Genomic DNA, 27,202 nt, shown 5'->3' on the forward strand with positions numbered 1-27,202 from the left:
ATTCAAAAAATTGAAAAGTAAATCTAGTGAAATAAAGTCTACATTTTAGTTTTGAGGTTATAGAAATACTATAACTTAACAATTCTAACTTTGAAAAGCACAATCTCAACCAATCCTAATTTGGAATGATCAATAACAATTCTAATAACTTATGGATTCTAACAAAAAGCACAATCCAACAAAAAAAAAAAAAAAACTAGTTAAATAATTAAAGTATACATTTTTGCACATATTCAACATCAATATTATTACAAACAATGATAACTAAGCTAACACAAATACATTGACAATGAACATAAAATATAGCACAAAAAAATAATGAAAAGTAAACTAGTCAAATAAAGTTTACATTTTTTCACAAATTCAACATTAATAACATTGCAAATGATGTTTAACAAAGCTAAATAGACTAACATTAGGCCTAAAATCTACAAATAAAACTAAAATTGAAAGAATTTTAAAAGCCCTAATTTAAAAGAAACTAACCTCAATTTATTAAGTTAAAAACGGGTCTGGGGTAGGTGGGGGTGGGCTGCGCAGGGGGCGGGGCTGGGCGGCGGGGCTGGGCCGAGGGGAGGGGAGCAGCGGGTAGGGTTTTAGGGGAATGGGGAGTTTTGTTTGGGAAGAGGAGAAGAAATGGGAAATAAACCCGTCTGCCCATTTTGTTAAAAAAAAAAAACGACGGACAAAACCTACCCTGTCCGTCGGTTTTTTTAAAATTTTGACCAAAAAGAAAAATTAAAAAAAATAGAAACCGACCCTGTCCGTCGGTTTCTTAAAAAAAAATGTTTATTAGTTTTTTAAAAAACAAAATGAATTGCAAATTATTTAAAATATTTTTAAAAATAAAACCGACGTTGTCCGTTGGTTTTATATTAATTTTTTTTTAATAAAACCAACGTTTGGAGGAAATATATTTTGAAAATTCTGCCAAAAAACCGACGTCGTCTGTCGGTTTTCTAATTAAAATAATTTAAAAAATTAGAAATGCAAAAAACCGACGCAGTGAGTTGGTTTTCCGTCGTTTTTTCAAACCGACGCAATCTGTCGGTTTTTTGTCCGTCGATTTTTGGCAGTTTTTTAGTAGTGAAATTAGCAGACTCGACTCTTGAGTCTTATCTTGATTAATTTCATTTCGCTCGTGTAATTTAAATTTTGTCTTTGTATTACACAACTGTAAAATAGTGGGATGAATCTCTATTCTTGTCGTCTTACATGTTCCCTTGATTCATCACCTTTAATTTAATTTAAACAGTAAAAATGTGTAGAAAGAATTTGCCAAAGTCCAGAAGTATACATGATCTCGTGTTCTAATTTCTACTTGTGATTCTTACATGATGTTTTTAACCAAATTAATCAATCTTACCAATATCAAAGATAAACCGAGATGATGAGATTGTTTTGAAAAGTCTGATTTTGATTATACAAAATAAAATAATAGAAAAATTAATATGATATAAATTTTATAGAATAACCGAATCGTACCATATTTTGTTATATTTCATCTAATAATATTTTATCACGGGACAATTGAGATTTAATTAAATATGGGTCCCTTTTACTTTTGCGTTTCGGAATATATACAACTGCCCGCACTAGGTGGGAGTAATAACTTTCAGAAAGTTATGGACTTAAGTCAAAAGACTCAAAACTACTCCTACTAGATTTTACTTTTAAACTAGCAATAAGTAAATTCCATACATGACTTGGAAATTGAGAGAAAGTTTTATATTAAAAACAGACATTGTATTAGTTACACAGAAATTACATAGTAATGCAAGTTTTGTAGTACCTAAACCAAATTATGTCGGAATTATTTCTCCTTATGATAGTGAAACAAAAGAATATAGCACTTACCACTCGCATGTAACATTAAATTAAAGCTAGGATAATTAAGTACGAGAAGAAGTGGAATCCAATCACGTTCATACGATTTTTTTTGGTTTCCCATCCGGTATCCGATACCCGCATTGGGGCTCGACTAATCCGGATTCGTGCCGGGTAGTCTCACATTGGGGGGCAAAGCACTCCGTAACAATGGTGACTCCGTATCCAGGGGGCTCGAACTCGAGACCTTAGTTAAAGATGGAGTAGTACCAGTCACTACACCACAACCATTATTGGTATGTTCATACGATTTATTCTTGGCTCAAAGTCATTATGGCTCGCTATTTTTTTCATTGATTTGCTTCTCTCATTATCACCGACTAAATCTCTATTTACCATTGTTTTTGTCATGGAAGTATTATGTGATTTGCTATACATCGCTCTTTTTTCTTAATTATGAAGTCCTCCTTACTCAAGAAAGTACAGTGACCACCTTATAAGTTGTATCTAATTACGTGTAATATGGTGGGATATAAGTTTCTTGCCAGCACTCTCTTTGTTTGATTACATATCTCTTAATTTATTCAGGAGCGGAGTCAGCCCATCGGATGTGGGTTCGGCCGAACCCAGTAGCTTTTATCCGAACCATGTATTTGTATTAATTTTTTTGTCAAATATGTATAAATTATTAATTAAGAACCCAATAGTTTTAAAGAATTAGAACCCCGAACCCACAAACTTCGAATCCTAGCTCCGCCTCTGAATTTATTATAGGCTTGTCGGTTGCCTTCGATATTCTATTATCTACAATTCATCCATCCTAATATTCTATTTCCAGTCAGTCCTGTCAGTTAGTTCATGCATGAGCATCTTGTTATTCACTCTGTGTATATATATATATATATGCACTTAATTAATACTTATTGAATAATTAAGTTGTTCGTGGACAGCTTCACTTAATTAGGTCATTGCAACACTAATGATGCATGAGGTGATCGTCTTACCATATATTGTATTCTTCTAGATCTTTTTATAAACGATAGGATATAATTGATGTACGCCTACGTGTAAACATATTTCATTATCTCAAAAATGATTGATTTTGTAAATATCTTGAATAGTAAATTCTAAATGATATATACACTAGTCTAGCCATATACATTGGGTTGGCTATATTGGCACAGTTGGTTTGAAAATTTGTTTGTAACTGAATCTTGTCCTAATTATCCAACGGTGATGACTTGAGGAAAAATATAAATGGGACCAACGTTGTGATTCTGAGAGTGTCTTGTTTTTTGAAGGAGTTTGTTAAAAAGCAACCTTATCCTGTAAAACAGCAGGTAAACGGGGGAAAAAACGGGAGTCACGTGAATAACTTTTGCACTTTTTGTTTTTCTATTCCCTTTTCTTTCTTGGGGTTTCAGTTTTGCCCGACGAGATATCTGCCAAAAACTTAAGGTAATGAATACAGTAGTTATGGACCTTTATGAGCCATTTTCAAAGATAACTCCTTTCGTTCAATTTTACTTGTTATTTTTCATTTCTCGAGAGTCAAACTGTGTAAACTTTGATCACTATTTTAAGATTTATTTTTTCATCGTATTAATATCATGAGAAGAATTGCAACTTGCATTAATTTTCATATGATTTCCGAACATCTGAATTTTAATTTTAAATATTGAATTAAGCTAATCTAATTTATCTCCGAAGACAAGTCAAATTGACTCTTGAAAAGCGAAACGTAACAAGTAAAAGTGATCGGAGGGAATACAAAATAGTTGGTTCTAAGATAGGGGTAATTCTAGGGAAGATCACTCACTTTCATATTATTTCACTAAAGTTAGTAAAGTATAACATAAAAGTTATTAAATTTTAATCGAGTATCACAAAAAGTTACTAAAACTACTTTTTATAATAGAAAAATCATTCAATACTATAAGCATATCACAAGAAGTTAATATATAATATTTTGTAATAAAAAATCATTCAACTTTGCCTAAATATCATATAATCATTTGTTTTTTCTCCTAATAACGACTCTCTGTGATACTTAGGCAAAGTTGAGTGACGTTTGAGTCCATCAAAACAGTTTGGTGACTTTAGTGCGATAAAGTAAAAGTAAAGTGACCATCCATATAATAACCCTTTTAAAATATTGTGTGAGAAAAATATAACTCCGATCCAAAATCTTTTAAGATAAGCGAATTATCTCATAACCATGAACTCCTTTGGATACGTTTATAAAATGGATATGGGAAGTGGTATATTTCTCGCAATTCCTTTTATCTATGCTTAAATAATTGATATACTTTTTTTATAAAAACTAAAGAATTAAAGCATTAGAATTGTTATTCACACGGTTTATATCCTTCAAAAGATTGAAGATCACATAGTTAACAATTTTGAATAGCCTCTATATATTCATTTGGATTTTCAACTTTCAAAATGTTGTAAAACGTTTTAAATCCTATGCTTGGAGAGTTGCAGTAGCTATAGTCATATTATCCATTGGAGCAGCTCCTTTGCCTTTCTCTTCTATGAATACGAAGGTTTGGTTCTCAACATACCTTGTGAGTAATTTCTTTCATTAAACTAAAACTGTTTTTTTATGATCATGAGTTTAAAAGTTCGATATATTTGTTTTATTACTAGATTTTCTTACACTAGATGATTAGAAGTCACTCGATCTTTTATGGCTTCGCTTAAAATCGGTGACATAATTTTATTGGATTACACTAACCTTGGTTTCACCTATCAGTTGCAGATAAAGTACCTTTCAATTCGAATTAAAGGTTGAAACCAACAAAAGTGGAATTTTAAACTAAATGGTCCACAAGATCCAAATAATGCCACTTTGTTCATGGTGTATCTCATATTAAATCCAGGCACTCTATGCGACAATCCAAATTAAGTGACAACAATCCTATAATATAGAAAAGATATCACAAAAAGAGTTTGCCCCAGTTTCCAGAGAAATAATACAAGTAGAAGTAGAACCCACAATTGGAAAAAGTTAAAAACGTAATCTATGACAATCTATTTTAAATCAAACAATGATTGATATCAAAGATAAATACAAAGTTACCAAAATTTAGAAAATCATAAACAATAACTAGTCATCCTTCTTTTAAGGAGAATCCAACAATAATCTCATAAATTATGGAAACTCACCTTTCATTTGGACAAATGAATGAAAATATATAATGCAGAAAGTGTCTAAGGCGAACAATACAAGTGTATTTTAGAAAATGTGGGATCATGATGCTACGTACGTTTTAACAGACAAATAAAATGTCAGCATATCATAGCGGGGCAAACATGCAACGGCACTGTCGTCTTACTTTAGTTCGGATAAATGGAACCTCCGTTTAAATTCTTCCATGTTAAATTGTTGATTATAATAATCAGCTTATATTTATTGCTGATGTGATTTCCGTAATGACTTAATGTAGTAAGAGATAATGAGTAATGACTATACATAACAGCAAAGGTTTCCCCAAAATGAAAGAAACAAACAAGAAAAAGTTGTTGGTGCTCCTTTTTCGTGCTGGTTCGAATCTAGAAAATCCGGTACTATACAGACAAATAAATGTGTCTCTGGTTAACAGTTTAATGATAGATATTTTACATGATTAGAAGTATATCTAAATCATATAAAGACAGACATACTTTCAGTTATTGTTAGGGTGTTGTCGTCATATCGATTTCAATTCTGGTGGATCTTATTCATAAGAATGCTCTAAATATTTAAACCTCACTCTAGATGATACGGAGTTCCAAGAAAATACTTGTGCTTAGTGTGTATATATCAAGAACAATTTTTGACTGCTAGAATAATGGGCAAACTGATCTAGCACTTCATAGCTACGTAAGTTGGCAGTTTTTGAATGTGAGGAATGAGTTTAACTGGTCCATCCAAAATACATGGACAATTTCAAATGTCAAGTTTTGAACATTGGCTAACATTTAAAGCTAGCATGGAATTAAAGCATATAAAAGAAAGTAGTTAGAGTCTCACGGCTACCCATCATCAAAATATTCATACAGGTTTGACCAAAAAAAAAAAAAAAAACTACTTTGACTGGAAGAGTGGCAAACTAAGTTCAAAAATAAATTTAGATGCATTATCAGAAAATCACTAATTTCTGACAATCACTAATTTCTGACAGAAATCAATAGAAATTTTTTATCCAGAATTAGCGATTTTCTTAATTGTTTAAGTTATAAGATGTTCACACAATCAACAATTAGCATACATAACTTAAAGAATTTCTTTTATTTAATTTTTGAAGAAGTGAATACAATCACAAACCTAAAACAGTGACGGAGTAAGGGGAGATTTGGTTAGTTTGACTGACCAAACTTGGATAAAGTTGTTGATGTCATATCGCAATCAAATGAAAATCATGTGGTACTCTTCAATCTGATTCTCTGAATTTTGAAAAATAATAATTTAGGATGAAATAGTTGAACTCAGCTAAAGGATTTTAACATCCCACTCGTCACATGATAGCCCACCGCCCAATCGTTCAGCCCATCCTATCTAATTGGGCAAAAAGTTGCTAGCCATTCTCCACAAGGGAAAATGACATAATAATACTTATTTAAGACCCTATATTACAAAACATAAGAATACTTTTTCTTATTTACAAAACATACTAACTTAATTACAAAACATAACGGCTTTGAAAAAATAAAAAACCCACCCTTCCCCCCTTTTCCCCGTTCTTTGTATTAATAGATCCCCTACCCTTCCCCCTTTTCCAATTCTTTTGTTTCATACAGATCCAAAAACCCACCCTTCCCCCTTTTCCCTATTCTCTGATTACCGGATCCTCACCCTTCACCCCTTTCTAATTCTTTGTTTCACACAGATCCCCACCCTTTCCCCCTTTTCCCTATTCTCCAAATCATACAGTAAAGGAATTTTTCTCTGTCGCTCCGGGAAAGGATAAGGTGATATACACTGCCGGTAATTTGACAAAATTGTGAAATTGGTATTTTTTTCAGATTTGCATTTTTCTAGTTCCGTGTTCTTCAACTGGTGTGAAGCAGCAAAGCAGGGGGAATTTGTGCTAAACAAAGAATTGGAAAAAGGGGATATGTATGATACGGAGAATAGGGAAAAGGGGATCTGTATGATACGGAGATTCAAATTTGTATTAAAATTGTATGATAGTTGTATGCCGAGTTTGTATGAAAATTGTAAATTAAGTTTTCTATGTTGTTGTTGTATTAAATTAAATTCATATGAATAATGTATGAATGTTGAATACAATGTTATTGTAGTTGTTTTAACTTTCCAAAAAGCTAACATGAACTTTATATAAATTTACACAGTTATATACATATTTCATACAGTTTTCATATAAAAACAAATGTGAGAATTCTAAGCCTTAAGCGAGATATAAATATTTCACACAGTTTTCATACACAAAGTTTTGAGCATAATTTTTAAGCCTTGAGCGAAATATACACATTTCATATAGTTTTCATACACAAAAAATTGAGCGAAAATTTTAAGCCTAGAGTGAAAATTTTCGTATATGTTTTGCAAGAAATCTATAGTTATATTTTGTAAACTGAAAAGTATCGTCATATTTTAGTAAATATACCCTATTCTTATGTATATATATGTTAAACACCCTTCTCACAAATGCTCCATTTCGGGGTGGTCTTCAATTTTTAGCCCTCAAATTTGTGGTCTTTAATATTTTCCTTCAATATTTTTGACACTGCATAATTTAGATTTCGCAATGCATAGTTTATATTTAACTTTGATATATGTATCATAACATCCGAACCAATTATGCCAGACAAGGCAACACTCAACATAATCTTAAAATGGTCTGAATATTATGCCTCGTGATTTAATACTACAAAACTTATGCCTCGTGATTTAATTCTTACATAACTTATGCCTTGCGAAGTAGGTCTAAATATTTTTAAATAAATAGCAGAAACAAAAATTAAAAATCACAAATATGAGGGACAAAAATTAAATACCAGTGCGTTTGAAAGAAAATCCCTGCAAAGTTGCTGATGGTTATGGACCTTGGACCGTTCCGCTTAGTGACATAGCAGCAAGCCAGCATCGTTGAGGGTTAAAAATAAAATCCTTTTAAAAACGTACTTTCACTTTTTGTTTTGAAAAACATGAAATTTTACTTATACTCACAAGTTCTAAAAACTATCAAGAATATTCAATCATACAAAACATACATATTTGCTAATTCCAAATTATGCATAACATGATATTTTAATAATAACTGTTAATAACACACTTACTAGCTACTATAATTCAAATTACGATACAAAGACCCTTCAACTCCATTGAAGGTAAATAACAGGAAGGAATTGCACGGTTTGTCCTTCAAATGGGCTGGTTTTTAATTTTACCCTTCAAAATCGAACTTATGTCTAGTGAGAAACATGTTCTTTAAAGGTGTGGAGCATAACTTGTAGGATATTAGGATGCGAAAATATAAACTTATGTTTGCGAAAAAATTATTTGGCTTAAGGGGAAAAAAAATTATAGACCAGCACAAAATAAGGCGAAAGTGCAAATGACCCAAATAACAGAGGGCATATTCATGGGCTAAACTTTGATGCTAGACAATATGAAGCCATTTTTTTGCGCAGATTGTCCTTCTTTTGGGGTGGTCTTTAAATTTCACCCCTCAAATTGGTGGTCTTTTATCTTTCGCTTGAAAAGGTGGCCGAAAATACTGAGATTCTGGGTTTGAATCCTCGCTCAGGCATAAAAATAAAAATAATTTTACAAGGCAAGACTTTGAGAAAAGTCTGCTTTATGCGACATCGGTTGCCTTAAGGCATAACTAAAGTTATGTCGGATCCGGCATAGGTTGCCTTAAGGCATAACTAAAAGTTTGCCTTATAAGGCAACCTATGTTGGATCCAGCATAACTTTAGATTTGCCTTAAGACAACCTATGTTGTCTCCGGCAGAGGTTGTCATAAGGCATAACTAAAAGTCTACCTTATAAGGCAACCTCTGCCGGATCCAACAGAATTTTAGTTATGTGTTAAGGCAACCTATGCCGCATAAGCCATACTTTTCCAAAAGCCTTGCCTTGCGATTTTTTTTTTTCTAATTTTTATGCCTGAGCCAGGGTTCGAACTCAAAACCTCATGGTATTCTAGGCGAAGGATAAAAATTAAAGACCAGCAGTTTGAGGGACAAAAATTAAAGACCATCCCGAATAAGGGACATTCCTGCGAATTGCTCATATGAAGCTGAAAACATATTCATGGGCTAAATTTTGATGTTGGGAGATTTGAAGCCCATTAAAGTTGAACCTGAAGAAGTTGACTGTAAAGAATGAAGACGTCGTTTAATACTGAAAAGAGGTAACACATGAAGAATTAATTATTTGTATGAGATTTCTTCACCTTTAATTAATTTTGATTTAAATTCTAAGAATAAGGAAACACTTATTCCTCTTAGTGTGCCTACACCACACGATTCAGAATTAATAAGACTTGTGGAGTTGTATATGAGATGATTTAAAAGAATCAAAAAACATTTTTGCATTCTCTGTATTCTGTTTAAGCTATGAATTGATTTACGGCATTCGAGCCGTTTGGTTGTCCAAAAATACCATCCACATGGGTGGGGCAAAATGAAAAAGAAAGATTAAAAACAGTAGCACATTGGTCCGCCCAATATACATTTCTTACAAAAAAAAGGGGAGGCACTTCTAAAATTTTAACTGCTTCAAAAAGCCGCTGCTTCCCTCCTTCCTTAGCCAACAGATCTGCCACCTTTTTCTGCTCTATGAAGTTATGCCTTAGCTCTGGATGACCCAGCCTTCTCACTAATCACCTGCATTCAAAAATGATAGACATGTAAAGCAGATGACCTTCCTTGATCATTTTAATTACTTCAGTTGAGTTTGAATTGATCTGTAGAGGAACTAGATTATGTTCCGCTCCAATTCTGAGCCCCTGCATGATATTTGTTAGTTCAGCAAGAGTAATAGTTATGTGTGGCAACCCTTTCATGAATCCTATTACCCACTTCCCACTACTATCTCTAAACACTCCCCCTATTCCACCTATGCCTGGGTTTCCTTGGCAAGCTCCATCAGTATTGAGTTTAAAAACATTGCTGTTAGGAGGTCCCATTTAATAGAAATGGTGATTTTTGGGTTAGGAAGGGTGGTGTTTAGGCCTATCATAGAGTATTCTATGGCTTGATTGTAGATATGGGTGAAGGAAGGATAATCCTATTTGCGGTTGAAGAGGTTTTGGTTTCTGTTAAGCCATATTCCCGAAAAACAAAAGGGCATCAAGTGAGCCCAATGGATTAGTGATCAAAGTTTTGCTTTCTTAATCTATTTCAGGGCTGATCCAATTTGCAGTGTTGTTAAAGGAGGAAGAGTCAATGGTAAGGTTACATTTTTGAGTCACACAGCTCCTGAGTTTTTTAATAATGTAACACTAAAAAAATATGTGGTTGATGTCCTCCCGTGGGTGACCACAAGATGCACAGATGAGGCAGATATTAATGCATGTGGAGTGGAGATAGGATGTTGTTGACAGTCTATTATGGTTTAGGAACCAAAAGAAGAACTTGATTTTGTTTGGAGCCTCAAGTTTCCAGATCCCATTAAAGTTCATAAAGGCTTCAAGAGCACTATCAGTAGTTCTAGTATCCAGCATTTTATAGATTGAGATAGAGCTAAACTTGTCATTGCTAGTAAGCTTCCAGTGGTTATAGTCTTCTTCAGTGCTATAAGGGTTGATATAGGTATTGGCAATAACATCTTTGACTGTTTCAAGCAGCTCAAAGGAGAGATTATTTAGATGCCATGTCCCATTACGGTTTATGTCAGACACTTTTTGTAAATCTTCATTTCTGTTTAGAGGTCCCTCAATTACTTCACTTAGGTTAGGACTATGGGAATCCAATTGTCATGCCACAGATTTACCTTAGTGCCCTTATTAACAACCCATTGGATGGCTTTTCTACGGTGATTGTATCCTTCTAAAATGTTTTTCCAAGTCCTAGTAGGGTGTCTTGTGAGGTTTAGTCAGTTCTTAGCTATGAGGGTGGAAGCCCAATCCAAAAAGCTAAAGTCATAAACAAAACCATCCTTACCAGTCTAGCTTGGAGAATACATAATATCATTATATTGCTATAAAGTACTATTGTTTCTAGATAAAGTCTTAAATGTTTCATCTTATGCATCTAAAGTCTGTGATCGATATATCAATGCTATCTGATTCTTTATGTGAGTTTTTTTTTTTTAATTCCACTTTTCTTTTCGCCATAAGTTTTATCAGTTTAATTAATCATGCCAACCCCCCTGGCCCACTTAGGATAAATTTTAATTTAATGCACCTTCTTGACCCCATAAAAATCCTAGAATTTGGACGAAATTGCACAAGGCGTGGACCACTTTAGGTGCAGTAAAATGTCTACACAATATGCTTCTAATTCTTTTCTGAAATGATTACACAAAAAATGACAATCATGGATCATAGACATCAATATATTACATATTTCAGCCACATATAGCACCAGAATAAAGGGCATTAATATTTAATGGTACTAGAACGTAGCCTGGACAAATATTTAATCTTCTGCATTACAATTTAGCGCGTTTCTTAAAATTAACTATCCAGCAATTTAAACTTTTAGACGAGACATTACACATTTCATCACGGTATCATAGCAAGCAGAGGTCATGGATTCGAGTATCGCTACCATGCCCATTATCAAGAAAATATTCATATGCTTAGCACGTGAAAAAGATTCAATCTCGCACATGAGGAGGTATGTTGAAGACGTAATCAAACAAATAAAATGTCACACACGCATTTCTCTCATTTCGTTAGCTCTTATGTGACACTAGTAGAACACAAATACAAAAGGTGGCATGTGATAAAATTAAAGTATCTCTTCGATTCTAGCATTTAGCCCTTGTCTTGTTTACATTACAGCACCCATGACAGAAAAAGCAAATCCATCGTGTTATTTCTCATCCAGTACATGGACCACTCTGAGAATGAAACTTCATCTCAATTTTGGCGCTACTTTAATTCAAAGCTACCATTATACATTTAAAGACCACTTGGAAGTAAAACAATTATATATGACTAGCTACTATTATATTATAAGCTACTCATGAATCCTCATGTCCATTTGTGGTGGGACCATTACCCAAGATGTTGCATAGACAGAGTTATGGCCTTTCCATGTTAATAAAAGCATATCATGTTCCTCTTTCATGCCCCACCCACTTGCATGCTCATCTAATAGTGACTTCACTTCCTTAATTGTTTCCTCACTAAAAGGAACACTCATGAAACCACTATTCTCCATCCTTTGTGAGAACTTGTTGCAACACTCCAATCTCTCTATTCTTTGGTTCCCTTCAAATCCAATAATATTCTCAATTTTGTGGCCAATATCAGCTTCATAATCTAGCCTTTGTCTACTTTCCTTAGGCAAAAATGTCTCCAAGGCATCAAAGGGTATCCATAGATAATTGAAACAAGTGGCTATTCTTGATGTTAAACTTGTGTTTCCCAAATCACAATCCTCATCAACAATAGTCATAATACAAGGGTTTAAATCCTTAACCCTATCAAGAAATATGTCACGAGAAGAAATTACACCCTTAATTTGTTCATCATCAGGCATATACCTTAACCAATTCTGGCAATTAACAACCAAAGCTTCATCATCCCTAAGTTGAAGAGTTGAAGGACTCAATTGGCCCAACAACATGTCATTGTTCAACTCTTCAATCACTTGGAACTCAAAAGGGACATCTCTAAATTTCGCGAAATTTGCCAAACGCAGGCCTACTTCTTCACTTGACACATTGAGCAATGGAGGAACTGGTGGTCTCCATGAAGGCACCGATATTCTTAGTGAAGGAGGACCCTCAGGCCTCTTAGCAATTGCATCAATGAGAGTTGGCCATTGCATACAATGAGTGATACTAAAATCTAATATGTGAACTTTTGTGTGCCCTTCAATTGCCCTATAAATTGCACTATTTGAGGCACAAAATCCAAATCTATGCCAAGGGATGAGATCCACATACCCTGCAAGCTCTGTCACACTCATTAATCTCCTTTCAAGATTATGGAGATTATTATTATTTGTGGCATTGGGACAAACCCTAGAAGCCCTTGAAATTAATGCCCTAAGGAACCATGATGTGAGTCGCTGATTTGGATCACCATTAGAAGAAGCCAAATTATTGAGTACCCACATGACTTGTTGAGCCAAGGTTACATCATTGTTCTCTAGGGCACTTGCACAATGAAGTAATAGTTTTTCCAAGCATGCTCCATCGAGGCTACCAATGCATCCTTTTAGTGCTCCTGCTAGAGAACTTTGAGGGTTGTTGAAAAGGCTAGGGTTTTGGAGGGGGACGGTCGTAGAGGTTCCTCTCATTTCTGCCTTCACAGTGTGATGGATGACTAAAACTTATATATGAGGACAAAAATATGTAGGGGTTTGTTTTATTTACGTGCATGGAGGTTGGAAGAAAAAGGTAGAAGAAAAGGAGGATATAGTTGTGTATTCCATCAAACTGGAGGACTAGTTTATCTCCCTCAAGCTAGAGATATCTTATATATATAGACGAATCAAGGATATTCCAAATAAGAGTTTAAGTCATATGCTCCATATATATTATCAGTATAAAGTATTTTTTAAATTATCAAAGTTACTCAAAAGATATTTGCTGGAAAGCCTTAAAAAGTGAGATTCGTAATTTTGAGAATAAGACAAGTACATGGTACAACAGATAAAGCTAACGTGATAGAGTAAAAATTTCTTACACTGGTCGTGTATATAAATTAAACTCATAAGGAATTAATGGATGACTACGTCTATGGTATTACTCCTGGGCTTCCCCTTCTCCAACTACTTTCTTACTCTTCGTTAGCAAACAAAGGGACTTTAATTTGATGATTTGTTTGTTTGATTTCCGGATATATAGCTATTTGGACCAAGGTAGAACTCTAATGGTATTACTCCTGGGCTTCCCTTCTCCAACTACTTTCTTACTCTTCGTTAGCAAACAAAGGGACTTTAATTTGATGATTTATTTGTTTGTTTGTTTGATTTCCGGATATATAGTTATTTCACCATAATAACTTAGATTAATTTAACGTGCATGTAAGATAAGGACCTAGTCTCGAAAAGTTTGAAATCTAGATCAGATTTTCATCGAAAAGTAATTAACCTTTTTTTTTTTCCCTTTCTATTTGAACTGGATTAAAATTTGAATGCTCTTCGGTCTGCGGAAAAGTATTAATGTAACTAATTAGCATACTCTTATCTTGCTCCGATTCTTTCCAACAATGATAAGGAAAAAGGAAAACATCTCCTCTTTTTCTCTAAATTAATTTAAATCAAGTCTCGGAGTTCCGAGCTAGCTCACTTCGGAGTGCAATCAACCATTAAACTAAGTCTTAGGGTTGCGAGCTAGCTCACTTCGTCATCTCTCCTTATCTTTCATAGTTGAAATAAAGTGTTTAAACTTCATCATCACATCTCCTTCCTCTTATGTTCCTCATTTTCCCTAGCTCCCCTAATGTAACTAAATATTAAAAAAATAAAAATAATTGTCGAGTAAGTTGCCGCATAATTTTGAATACCATGCATTTAGCATTGGGGTCTACTATGCAATTAACTATATTCTCATAATGATTGTTCCACCTTTAACAGACTGAAAATAATTTTGAGTAAAATATTTTGGCGGCCTTTTACACACACACACACACATATATATATATATATAAAAAAAACTCACCCTTTTGGTACGTAGTCTTCGCAGGACACGTATAATTTTGGCTTTATTAGTCATGACTGCGTACTTAAGGTAGAGAAAAGGTTAAACAAGCTGCCTTAGCCGGCCATTTGTTTGTCGAATTAAGCTAATGATGGATTACAAAAACTCTAAATTATATGATTATTTAATTTGTTGTGTTAATCCAGTTTTCTGTTTGAGTTTAGTGATTGATGGTACCATTCATTCCCGTCCTTTCACAGACATGATCATCAAATTTGGTTTTTAGTGCCAACTAACGCCACAACATAAGACAAAATCAACCTGTTGTCACATATAATATAAGGGCAATTCCTTTTTTTCACTTTAAAAATGTAACTATATTCACTTGTGAATGACTGTCGATAATGTGTTTTTTTAAGCTTTCTGATCTTTCATTAATTAGTATAGAGAACCATATATATATACGGACGTGAAACAAAGATTTAAATAGAGCGAAGAAATGTTGTTGCATCTTCTTGGTTAATAATAGGACAAACACCTTCCGTTTGTTATTTAGCATTAGGAATTTATGTCTAGCCAAGTTGATCGTTTCAAATTCAATTGCTAGACGGAAAATTTTCACTGAGAAGATCTAAAATATATATATATATATCAAAAAGCTAAGAGAATTCAAACACCTAAATAATAACAAAATATAAAAAATATTTTGATATTGTATATATAGTGTAATTTTTTGGTTGAAAAAAAAACTCCTAGCTCTTTGCTAGCTAGAACCTGGAAGTTTAAAGAACAATCTTTTTTTTCTTAAAAAAAAAAAAATTATAACCGTGGTGTTCGAGCGCGCACCTCGACTAATTCCACGGGACACTGTCACCTCCCACCAGCAACAGAAAAGAAATTTTACACTTGATGGCTTTCTGTTTGTTGGATACTAAAGGAATCAAACCCGGTTTGGACATACAAAAATTTTGCTTTTTTAAACTATTTGTTTTTCATTTTTTTTAATTATATATAGTCAATTTTTCACTCCAACTTCAAGATTCAAATTTGATCCGATTCTGACCACTTTTTCAAGTAAAATAAAAAATTTCTTAACAAACTTCAATATTTTTTTAAAATAAATATATATCTAGACACAACTTCAATTTTCAAATAATTTTGTTCAACCTAAACTTCAAATACTTTTCTTAAAAATATTACTTCCAAAGTCATGTCCAAACGCCTACAAAGTCTTCTCATGTTTCCAACAACATTCTTATATATAAGAGATTCCTCTTCTATCTCAAGTCTCAACTCCTCCATGTAATAAAGCTATCTCCCAATGAAATTTAAAATCTACATTCCAACATGAGCACTGTTGTGTCCTTTCAAGTTTCAGCTAGTAAGTTAAAATTAATAAAACATGTATTTTTTTTGCCTTAAAAGTTAGTACAAGTGCTGTGACCGATCTGAGAGCTTTTGCATTATTTTTTTCCTTTCAGTGATAGTTGCCTTTCTCATTTTATGATGCCTAGTACTCCTGAGCACCGTACATAGATAAAACCAGACAATTGTAGAATGGAAATAATGTAATTCTGACTAGGTAATTAGTTACTGACCAGTTCGATTTAGGAGATAATAGCAGTCGTACAAGGACGATAGCGACGACAATAGTATTGCTTAAAGCCTTCCTATATTCATGTATATAATTGAATAACTCAGCAAGTTGTCATATTGATAGGAGGGTGATAAAGAAATTAATCTCGGGTCTAACTTAATATCAAAAGTTAATTGGTAAAAGTGAGAATTATCCAAGAACATTAAAGGAAATCAAGTAGCACATCACCCACTGATGTGTGAACTAACCAATATATATATATGTTAAAAATTCGCCAAATAAGTATAAATAATTAATTCTGAACCGAGTATATCAAATGAGTTGCGAAACCCGAACACAACTTTATAAAATTCTAATCGTAAACCCCGCCGATGAAGGAAGCTATAGCTCTACTTTACGGTGCATCACATCTTCGACAAACCAGTATATGTTTTAATTTTTTATGTAGGCATTTATAATTAAGCTATCCTACTCTAAGTATGATATATTCACCGTGATTATACTTTCTCTATTTATGTTTGTTTTACTTTTCTTTCTAATCTGTTTTAAATCAATTTTTTTTTCCTAAGACAACTCCTTAATTCCAATACCTCACATGGTATGTTTGAGAAATAAGATCACAGGACTAAAGGGTATTTTGATGCATTATGCATATATTAAGTTTAAAAATACAAAATCAAAAGTTTTTATTTTATTTTATTAAACTTCATGTCTAGTACGTCAAACTAAGAAAAAACAAATCGAAGCAGAGAAAATAATAATTAGGCTTCCGAAAGTATTTCAATTTCCATTATGGAGAAAGTTAGTAGCTATAGGGTCAGGGGCGGACCTACATGGAAGTGCACTCCTACCCTTCGAAAAAAATTATGTATATATATGTGTATATACCTTGAGAAATTAGTATATATTTAATTGTGCACTATAACAAACGAAAGTGTCTTTGGGACGCGTTGATTGCAACTGCTGCTTCCCTTACATGTCACTCCGGATCGAACCTGAATGTCACTTTTAATTATTTTTGTGAGCCTATATTTAGGAAAGCAATAAGCGTTAAATGAGCTCGCCCAGATTCGAACCTGCATCGCCACCACATGTTGCACAGCCTTAACCACTGATCTATCTCTTTCATTTGCTTCACTGTGTTAAATTTTATTTATTACACACATTTGACCTATATACTTGTATTTTCTCCACTGCTACGCTATTAGTGATCGGTGCGACACATTATTATCCCTCAATCGTCATTAAAAAATTTATTGGCATTTATGTTAAGATACTAGTGCCCCCGTCTTAAAATCCGGGATCCGCCTCTGTATAGAGTATAGCCTGCTTCCCCGCAGTTGGGGGAATAAGATGGAAATACAACAAGAAAAAGAAACCTATGATATGTTGGTCTTATTTCTTTGTTTTTGTGTAATGGGAAATTTGGAATCATCAGCGCATTGTTCGGACGACAAATATCCCATGAGAGATGATTTGATAAAACACTGATCGAAGTCGTGCACCGCATGCAACAATAACATCTACCTTAAATGAATGATTCATGCATTTTTTTCTTTTCACTTTCCTTAATCCCAGAAAAAGACAAGCATTGTAGTTATCACCTTATATTTCTGATTATCTATTTGTCGACAAAGGAAATGAAGAAAATACGGTTAATATGATGTTGTTGAAGAGGAGCTAATGCTGGATTAATTATTGGGACCACCTTATTTCCCTAACTTCGTCACGTCGTCGTCAGTAGGGTTGTTAAAATAGACTAATTGAGTTGAATTTAGACCGATTAAAATGTGATGAGTTAATAAATCAACAGATCAGTTTTTTAATCTGGAATGGATTGGGCTACAATAGACTAACTAACGGGTCATATATTTACAAAATATGATGATACTTTTCAGTTTACAAAACATACCAATAGATTTCTTACAAAATATATATGAAAATTTTGTGTATGAAAACTGTATGAAATGTGTATATCTCGCTCAAAGCTTAAAATTTTCGCTCAGAATTTTGTGTATGAAATATGTATATCTCACTTAAGATTTAAAAATTTCTCTCAAATTTGTGTATGAAAATTATACTATGAATATATATATATATATATATATATATATATATATATATATATATATCTTGCCCAAAAATTAGAATTCTCACATTTTTCGTGTATGAAAATTGTATAAAGAAGGTATGAAACATGTATATAAATGTATATATTTTGTATAAAGTTCATGTTAGGTTCTTGAAAATTTAATACAACTACGACAACATTTTATACAAATTTGTATCTTGCTTCAAATTCGGATGAAATTTAATACAACTGTAGAACTTAGATAAGAATCTCAAGCGAATTGTGAGAGTACAAAAATTTGGAATCTGACAGGATGTGAGAGAATACAAAGCGAAATTGTAAGAATCAAAGCAAAATTGTAAGAATCTCAAGCGAAACTATACAACTTCAAATTTGGATGGCCATCTGGTACACAATACAAAAAATCAAAGTAAGCCACAATCCATATAATTCTCAAGCGAAAAAAGAGCTAAACTGCAGCCACCAACCATGGCCGAGTAGACCTAGATCTTAGATAAGAATCTGACAGGATCTCAACAGATTGTGAGAGAGAATGGAAGGGGAAGGGTTGGTTGTTTTTCCCCCAGATCTGGGCAGATTAGAGAGGGGAAGGGAAGGATGGACTTTTAATTTTTCGGATCTGTTATGTTTTGTAATTAAGTTGGTATGTTTTGTAAATAAGGAAAAGTATTCTTATATTTTGTAATATAGAGTCTTAAGTAGTATTATTAGGTTATTTTCCCAATTTTAATTTCATTGTTTGTTTTATATACTATTTAATTACCTATAAAACTTTTTTGCTTTATTATAGCTATATACTAACATATCAAACAAAAAAATTACGTATCTTTTAGAAATATTTTGATAAAATTTCTCATCGTTCAATTTGGGATACATATCAATCCAACATTTAAATGGTTAAAATTGAGCGGGTCAAAATAAGCTAAATTAATAACTGAGAGAGTCAACTTGAGTTGATTAGACGAGTCACGTTTACGTAAGCTAATTTTGACAACCCTAATCGTGAGAATGACAATTACCTAGGAAAATTAGGCTGCTAATCTCTTTTATTCATTTATATGTGCTCCTTAGTTGGTAAATAGGCAGTAATGATCTATAGTTCTACAACCAATTAACACTGTTGTTTATTCTTTATTCTCAAAAAAAAAAAAAAAATAGGAGTTAGCGACAGACAATTTCTATCACTAAATAAAAATAAAAATCATTAATTCTATTTAACGACGATGAATTGTCAAAAAAACTCAGCTAGCTACGAGCTAATTTGGTAACAGATTGGCGACTTATTTTAATATCTAATTACTATCTTTTTTTTTAGTGATATTGACTTAAATTTCGACCTAATTGTGGAAGTAGAGTACTACTAAAACATTCCTTAGTACCGCCACTTGTCACTCATTCTCGATATTGCTCCTTATTTCTGAATTAATCCGAATCTTTTTAAGTATATCATTCTCTTTTTGACTTTTATTCTCCTCATCTTTCAAGCGTCATACTATTATGGAACTTGCATTTTCACTCTAAACCGTTGTAAATTCACATAAAAGAATAGTAACTTTCAAGTCCTTGAGTAGTATGAACACGAATCCTACAAATGATGGTGAAAATTTGACGGGCAGCCTGTTTTAACCTTACCATTTAATATGTATTCGTTTTTTAAAATTTTTTGCACTCATACCTACTTCAGACATGCAGAGTCTAAAGTGATGCTTGACAAAACCTAACTTCAAACGAAAATGTCTGAAGTTACATATGAATGAAGTTCAATCATTTTTGCCTAACTTTAGTCATTTTTGTTGAACTTCAGCCATATATGCAAGAATTTCAAACATAAATGGCTGAAGTCATACAAAAATGACTGAACTTCAGTCATATGAAACTTCAGACATCATCCCATGTCTGAAATTGTCTGAAGAGGATGCACGTATAAAAAAAATTAAATTGTAAGCACAAGTTAAATGGTGGTGTCAAAATCAAATATCCGTGCACTTCCTCCCAGAAGATGAGGAGACGATCGAGAACTAAGGAGATATTAACGACTAAGCCCAAATTTCAATATGTCATATACTCGAACCAAGATAGGTCATTTGCACTTTGCTACTATTTTGTACTGGTCTTTAATTATTTTTGCCCCTCAAATGGTACTTATGCCTTCTGAGGCATAAGTTCTTTATGGATCTGGCACAAGTTGTACCGGATTCCTTAAACAACTTATGCCCCGAAGGCATAAGTTCCATTTGAAGAGCAAAAATTAAAGACTAGCCCATTTGAAGGACAAACCGTGCAATTTTTTGAACCAAGATCGGTTTGGGCAATGAGTGGGCGTTAATGAGGCCCAAAAATAACTGGCCTCCAGTCCAGGAACTCTTGGGCTCATTGGACAGGTTTAGAGGTTTCTTCCATTTTTTTGGTTTGTTTTCTCACTAGGCGTGGAATTATAAAGAAAAGAAAAAGGTAAGTAACCGGACGGATTTACGTGGTGCAAAATATTGTTGAATATTTTCTTTACAAAAACATTTTTTATGATTGTTTGTCTTAATTAATATTGAATATATTGTTGGTTACATTAAATATGTTTGCACCACAAAGATATCAACTTGTTTTTGATAAGAAATCTTGATAGGGCAGTTTGGTTATTGAAATGCTTGATTCCAAAGTTCACTTGGATTGTCGACATTGCCATTAATTGGAGGAGTAACAGACTAGGATAGGCTATATCGGTAAGTGTCCCAACTATATTTTATCTTAGTGATATAATTTATAACAACATAAATAATTATGACTTATTTAGATCACAAGTTTTAAAAGTCTTTATTTATTTCTTAAACTTCATACTCAGTCAAACACCATAATATAAATTAAGACTGAGAGAATAACATGAAATCAAAGCAGACAGAAATCATGTGCGCCATTCATTATAAAAAGATTTCCACGTATTTGATTCATAAAAATAAATAATCAAGCCCGCACGTAAAGGTGGGGGAGGGTTAAAGACATAAATAAAAGTGCATGTGTTTGCTCTAATAGTTTAATCTTTTAAATAAAATGATCATGCACTTTAACCGGAGTAATATTGGTAATATTTAATTTTCTGCTTAACATGGAAAAGTAGGATGAAGCTTTCAACATCCCTCATCCACCATAAAAATCCTCTTCTTTAATGTTGTACCTAGCTATAAAGAAAATAATTTGGAGTTGGAGCTAGGTGGGGAGGGCCGACAGTGAATGTTACTATAATAATGCAAATGCAAATTGCGCACTCAAAAAATAACGAATGAAACTTCCCATTCTGAAAGCAACAATAGCGATAAATATCATTTTTCGTATTCTAATAACTATGCCAATTACACATAGAGTTGTAGCAGAAATATCTTAAAACTTTCTGATATAAGTTATCAGTATACATTACATGATAAGAGAAAACACATGGAGTGGTGATGACGATTGATGCTCGGGACCATTGACAGCACTGCCACGTGAATTTTCCAGAAATATTTGGTTTAATTAGTCTCTGTGTTTGACATTATTTGTCTAGAGGTGTAAATATCATTAAGTGCGAAAGTGCTATTTGAGTAAAATATTTGCAGTGTAGTTTGCGAGAGAGAGGTGACTACTTTAATGAATTCTTATTATAAGATGTATGTGTGGTAGAAATGCAATTGGAATTTCCCTGTGGATTGTGGCATTTCCAGTTTCCACTTCTACTATTAATTTTCTTGCATGGACTGGCACTGGTGATCTATATGGGACGCTAAGTGTAGGCACATTGCATTTATTGTTTTTTTATGTGGTTGACAGAAGGGGAGGTAGGGGTTAGATTGTTTATATAGTCGCTTAATTATTGAAAATGATGTAATAAAATTATTATTTTTTAATTTTTAACGGGAAAGTCATTTAATTATTGAAATGGTGAGTATAATTAGCCGGAAAGTGTATTTCCGATGACACATGGCACACATTGTTGAAAGCCAAAAAATTTAACATAAAACTCAATTATTATTTTAACCAATATAAGACTATCCGATCCAGGAACCCGACCTGCATTACCTTTTATATCATCAGAAAAATCTGAAAGTTGCTCCGGAAGAGTATACCGGCCATAACTAAAAACATGCATTTTTTAAAGGAAAAAATCGACCAAGAGAGCCGTCAATAATCGTCAATTTCCGACAAAAAGAAAAAGGACAAAGGTCACCAGATATTATAAACGTCAATGAGGAAAGTCGACAGACGCCGCCAAAATTATCCGATAGTCTTCATCGGTTAATTAATTTAAAAGGAGACATAATTTTCTATTGGGGATATGTTCAATTCTTCTCTATGTTAGGATAATTTTGTGAATGCTATTCTGATCTAAGTAGTCCTCTTAGGCTCGAGAGATGGAATAGATAGGGTCACACAAGTTTTGAATTCGCCGTTGGGAATTTCACACGAAAGGAACAAGAATTCTCAATGAAAAAGTATTCTCTGAACTGAATATTGATCTTAATCAGAGTTCAATATGAACTGCATGAACGAGAATGAGAAAAGAAGAAGAAGAAGAAGAAGAAGAAGAAGAAGAAGAAGAAAAAAAAACTGAAACTGTTAAGATCAAGAAAATGAAGTAATGAATCTTATTCAATGTAATTCAAGTTGTGTTGTACATAATGAAACATATGAGATATATATACAAGTGAGATTAGCATCTAGAATCATTTAATCTACAGCTCATAATCTATCTAACTAATTAACCACAAGTTGGTTTAAATAACTAACTTTGTGAACGTAGTAACTAACTTTCAAATAGTCTACTTATTTACAGAATTGCCATTGACTGTTTTAACTATATTTCAAACTATCTCATATCCTATACATTAACATTCCCCCTCAAGTTAGGTCCTATAAAAATGTCTAAGACACCTAAATTGGAGTTATGCAGATGATGTTGTACTCTGGATAATCCTTTAGTAAGGATATCAGCTGGTTACTCCTTGGTTGAGATGTATTGAGTTTGGATTAGGCCTTGCTGAATTTTTTCCCTGATGAAATGGCAGTCAATCTCTATGTGTTTTGTTCTTTCATGAAACACAGGGTTGGCTGCTACTTGCAAGGGTGATTTGTTGTCACTAAACAGCTTGACAGGCAGTTCAATCTTGACATCTAGTTCCTTTAATAGACTGAGAATCCATGTGAGTTCTGATACAGTTGAAGCCATGCTCCTGTATTCATATTCTGTCGAACTTCTAGTTATAGTTGTATGTTTGTTTGATTTTCATGATATCAAAGACTCACCAAGTTTGATCAAGTAGCCTGACATAGATTTTCTGGTGTGTGAGCAGGCTGCCCAATCAACATCACAGTAGGCAGTTACGCTTTCAATAGGTGCACTAGATATAAGGATTCCTTGTCCTGGTTGTGACTTGATGTATCTCACATTTCTTATTACTACATCCATATGAGATTTTTTTAGGCTGTTGAAGATATTGAATCAGTGTTTGGACACTGAATGCTATGTCAGGCCTAGTCACAGTTAAGTATAATAATTTGCCAATCAGTCTATGATATGAACTAACATCTGCTAGTAGTGGATCTTCTGGACCCTTGTCTTCCAACTTATCATCATATTCCTTAGTAGCAAGCTTCACATTTGTGTCCATAGATATACTCACTGGTTTGGATATTGATAAGGCAAGTTCAGAGATTAACTCAAGTGAGTATTTTCTCTGATTCATAAGAATGCCACTGTTGTTTCTGGCAAACTCTATAACAAGGAAATATTTGAGTTCACCTAGATCTTTCATCTTGAACACCTGTTTGAGGGCCATTTTTGTTTCTTCAATTATATTCAAGTCATCTCCTGTCACCAACATGTCATCTACATATACAAGTATCATCACAATTCCTTTTTTTTTCTTCTTTGTGAACAAAGAGTAATCATGTTAACTCTGAGTGAACTGAAACTTTTTCAATGCTTCTGTTAGTTTGGCATTCCATTTCCTAGGAGCCTATTTTAGACCATACAAGGATTTGGTAAGCCTGCACACTAGTCTAGATTCCCCCTGGCTACTAAATCCTTGTGGGAGGTCCATGTAAATTTCATCATTCAAATCACTTTGAAGAAATGCATTGTACACATCCATTTGATGAATGTGCCAATGCCTTGAGGCTGCAACAGATAAGACTATCCTTACAGTCACCATTTTGACCACAGAAGAGAAGGTTTCTTGGTAGTCAATGCCTTCTTGTGGACAATAACCTTTTGCCACCAATCTTGCTTTGAATCTCTCAAAATCTCCCCATCAGCTTTGTACGTGATTTTATATATCCATTTGCATCCTATAGGCTTTTTCCTTCTGGCAATGTTGTGACTGTCCATGTATTGTTGCTTTGAAGAGCATTTATCTCTTCTTTCATTGCTTGTATCCATTTAGGATTTTTACTTGCTTCTGTATAATTTTTTGGTTCTGTAATAGCAGAGAAAGCAGTTAAATAAGCTTGATATTCGAGAGAAATATGTTCATATGAGATAGAGTCAGAAATGGGATATTTGATATCCTTTTGAATGGTGGTAAGGGATATGAAATACTTCATCCAAATAGGAGGTTGTTTCTCCCTTGTTGATGCTCTTGTCTGAACATTTCTGAGTTGCCTAGGTACTTCTTGGCATGGTAGTTGTATTGCTTGACTAGGCTGATCTACTATTTGAGCATCTTGTTATATTGCTTGAATAGGCTGATTTATCATTTGAGCCTCTTGTTGAGGTGGTGATGCTATCTGCATGGTTTGATCAGGCATAGCTGGATTTTGAGTTATTGATTCAGCTTCCTGTGAAGTTCTGATGTGTGTGTCCTCACCATCAGGTGTATGAGTATCATACTGCACAACATCCAAATCATCTGAAGTAAGAACATCATCAAATATTGTAGGTTCTATATGAGTGAAAATAAGAGGCTCAGCAGACTTTGTTTTAAAAGGAAATTCAGTTTCCTTAAAGATGACATCTCTATTAATGAAGAATATGTATTTGTGTAGATCATACAAGATGTACCCTTTATGCACTTCTGAATACCCATGAATATAGCTGGTTTTGCTCTAGACTGCAACTTATTAGTTTGATTTACTATTTTTGCATAGCATAAGCAACCAACCACTTTGAAATGTATGAGAGGTGGTTTTCTGTTATGCAGTTTCTCATATGGTGAAACACCAAGAACTGATGACGGTAGTCTATTTATGATGTATTTAGCTATAAGAACACAGTGTCCCCAAAATTTAACAGGAATTTCAGCTTGTAATCTTAAGGCTCTAGTTACTTATAATATGTGCCTATGTTTTCTCTCAGCCACTCCATTTTGTTGTGGTGAATATGCACATGTTCTTTGATGAATTATTCCTAGAGATTTCAATAAAGAGTCACAAACTTCATTCACAAACTCAGTACCATTATCAGTTCTGCATACTTTGAAAGTTTTCCCAAACTAAGTTTTCACATAAGTAAGGAAATATTGAATAGTAACAAAAGCATCAGATTTCAATTTTAGCAAGTATATCCATGTCATCCTTGTGTAGTCATTTACAATTGTAAGAAAGTACTTATTTCCATCAAAGGTAGAAGTTTTATAAGGACCCCGTATGTCCATATAAACAAGATCAAAACTAGAACTGCTTTTTCTAGTAGTTGCAGGAAATGGAAATCTAGTTTGTTTAGCAAAAGGGGAAATCCTACACTTATCTATCACTTCTGCTGTATTTCCTATTTTTCATGATAACATCTTACTAAGTACATGTGAAGATACATGGCCAAATCTCTTATGCCACAGTTCAATATCTAAAGAAGTAAAGTGCACAATATCAGGTTATGTAGTAGAGCGTTCTGTAGAACTTTTAGCAGCTAGGTTGATTCCAAGTTTTTTAGTTTGTTGATTGAGTAAGTAAAGTCCATCTTCCACTCTACCAATATCCATCACCTTTCCACTTGAGAGGTCCTGAAAAATATAGAAATCAAGAAAAAATAAAGCTGCACAGTGCAGTTCTTTAATGGCCTTGGATACTGACATTAGATTATATTTAAACTGAGGCAATAAGAACACATCTTTCAGCATGTTTTGTCCAGAAATAGAACTATCACCTATGTGAGTTACTAATGAAATAGCACCATTAGGCAGATAGACTTTCTTTGAATTAGCATTTTTTGTGACAGATGACTTGTTTAACATGTCTATACTAGAAACCACGTGATTAGTTGCTCCTGTATCTATAATCCAATCTTTTGAATTACTAGTTACTGTTATACCCCATTTTAACCGGGTTGAAGCAGAGTACAACATATTGGAGATTCCTATATTCGCTTTGTTTTAAGGAGTCGCCACCTAATTAGTTTAATGGTGAATTAGGACACCTAATTTATTAACTAAGGCAAAGCTAACTAAACCTCCGTTAATAATCTGCTTAATCAGTGTGATTCTAGGTAAGGGTTCTATATTATCCTAAAGGGAAGGGGTTAGGCATCCTTTAGAATCCGTTAACTACGGTTATCCGGCCAAACTTAGGTTAATTAATTAATGTTAAAAAAGATGCCTGAAATTTTAAGAAAAAGGGCTAAGAAATATTGCTAAGATTTTTAAGAAAGATATAAGAATGTTGCTTAAGATAGGATTTAGAGAAAATATAATAATTTGCATAAAAGAATATTTTAAATGCCATTTGAAATAAAACTTATAGAAGTTGATAAGGTTTTAAATAAAAAAGCTATTTAGAATGAGATTTGTAGAAAATATAATAATTTGCATAAAAGGAAACTTCAAAAGCCATTTAAAAATAAACTTATAAATGTTGCAAAGACTTTAAATAATAATGCTATTTAAAATAAGATTTGCATAAAATATATAAACAAAAGAAAACGCAGGTTTGTGCGGTGTTTTAATAAATA

The 27,202-nt window shown here is 33.3% G+C and overlaps 2 protein-coding genes across 2 annotated transcripts; both read right to left on the minus strand.

Moving 5' to 3' along the window:
* Positions 1 to 11,734: 11,734 nt before the first annotated feature.
* On the minus strand, positions 11,735 to 13,446 carry LOC132616775 (scarecrow-like protein 32). The gene has a single exon (XM_060331426.1). It carries the CDS (start codon positions 13,261 to 13,263, stop codon positions 11,974 to 11,976), a length of 1,290 nt encoding a protein of 429 aa, XP_060187409.1. The 5' UTR covers positions 13,264 to 13,446; the 3' UTR covers positions 11,735 to 11,973.
* A 10,214-nt stretch (positions 13,447 to 23,660) lies between these two features.
* Positions 23,661 to 24,098, minus strand: LOC132619504 (uncharacterized mitochondrial protein AtMg00810-like). The gene has a single exon (XM_060334392.1). The coding sequence runs from the start codon at positions 24,096 to 24,098 to the stop codon at positions 23,661 to 23,663; it is 438 nt and encodes a 145-aa protein (XP_060190375.1).
* Positions 24,099 to 27,202: the final 3,104 nt, after the last annotated feature.

The sequence above is a fragment of the Lycium barbarum genome, chromosome 11 (assembly GCF_019175385.1).
Source record: "Lycium barbarum isolate Lr01 chromosome 11, ASM1917538v2, whole genome shotgun sequence".
NCBI classification, from domain to species: domain Eukaryota; kingdom Viridiplantae; phylum Streptophyta; class Magnoliopsida; order Solanales; family Solanaceae; genus Lycium; species Lycium barbarum.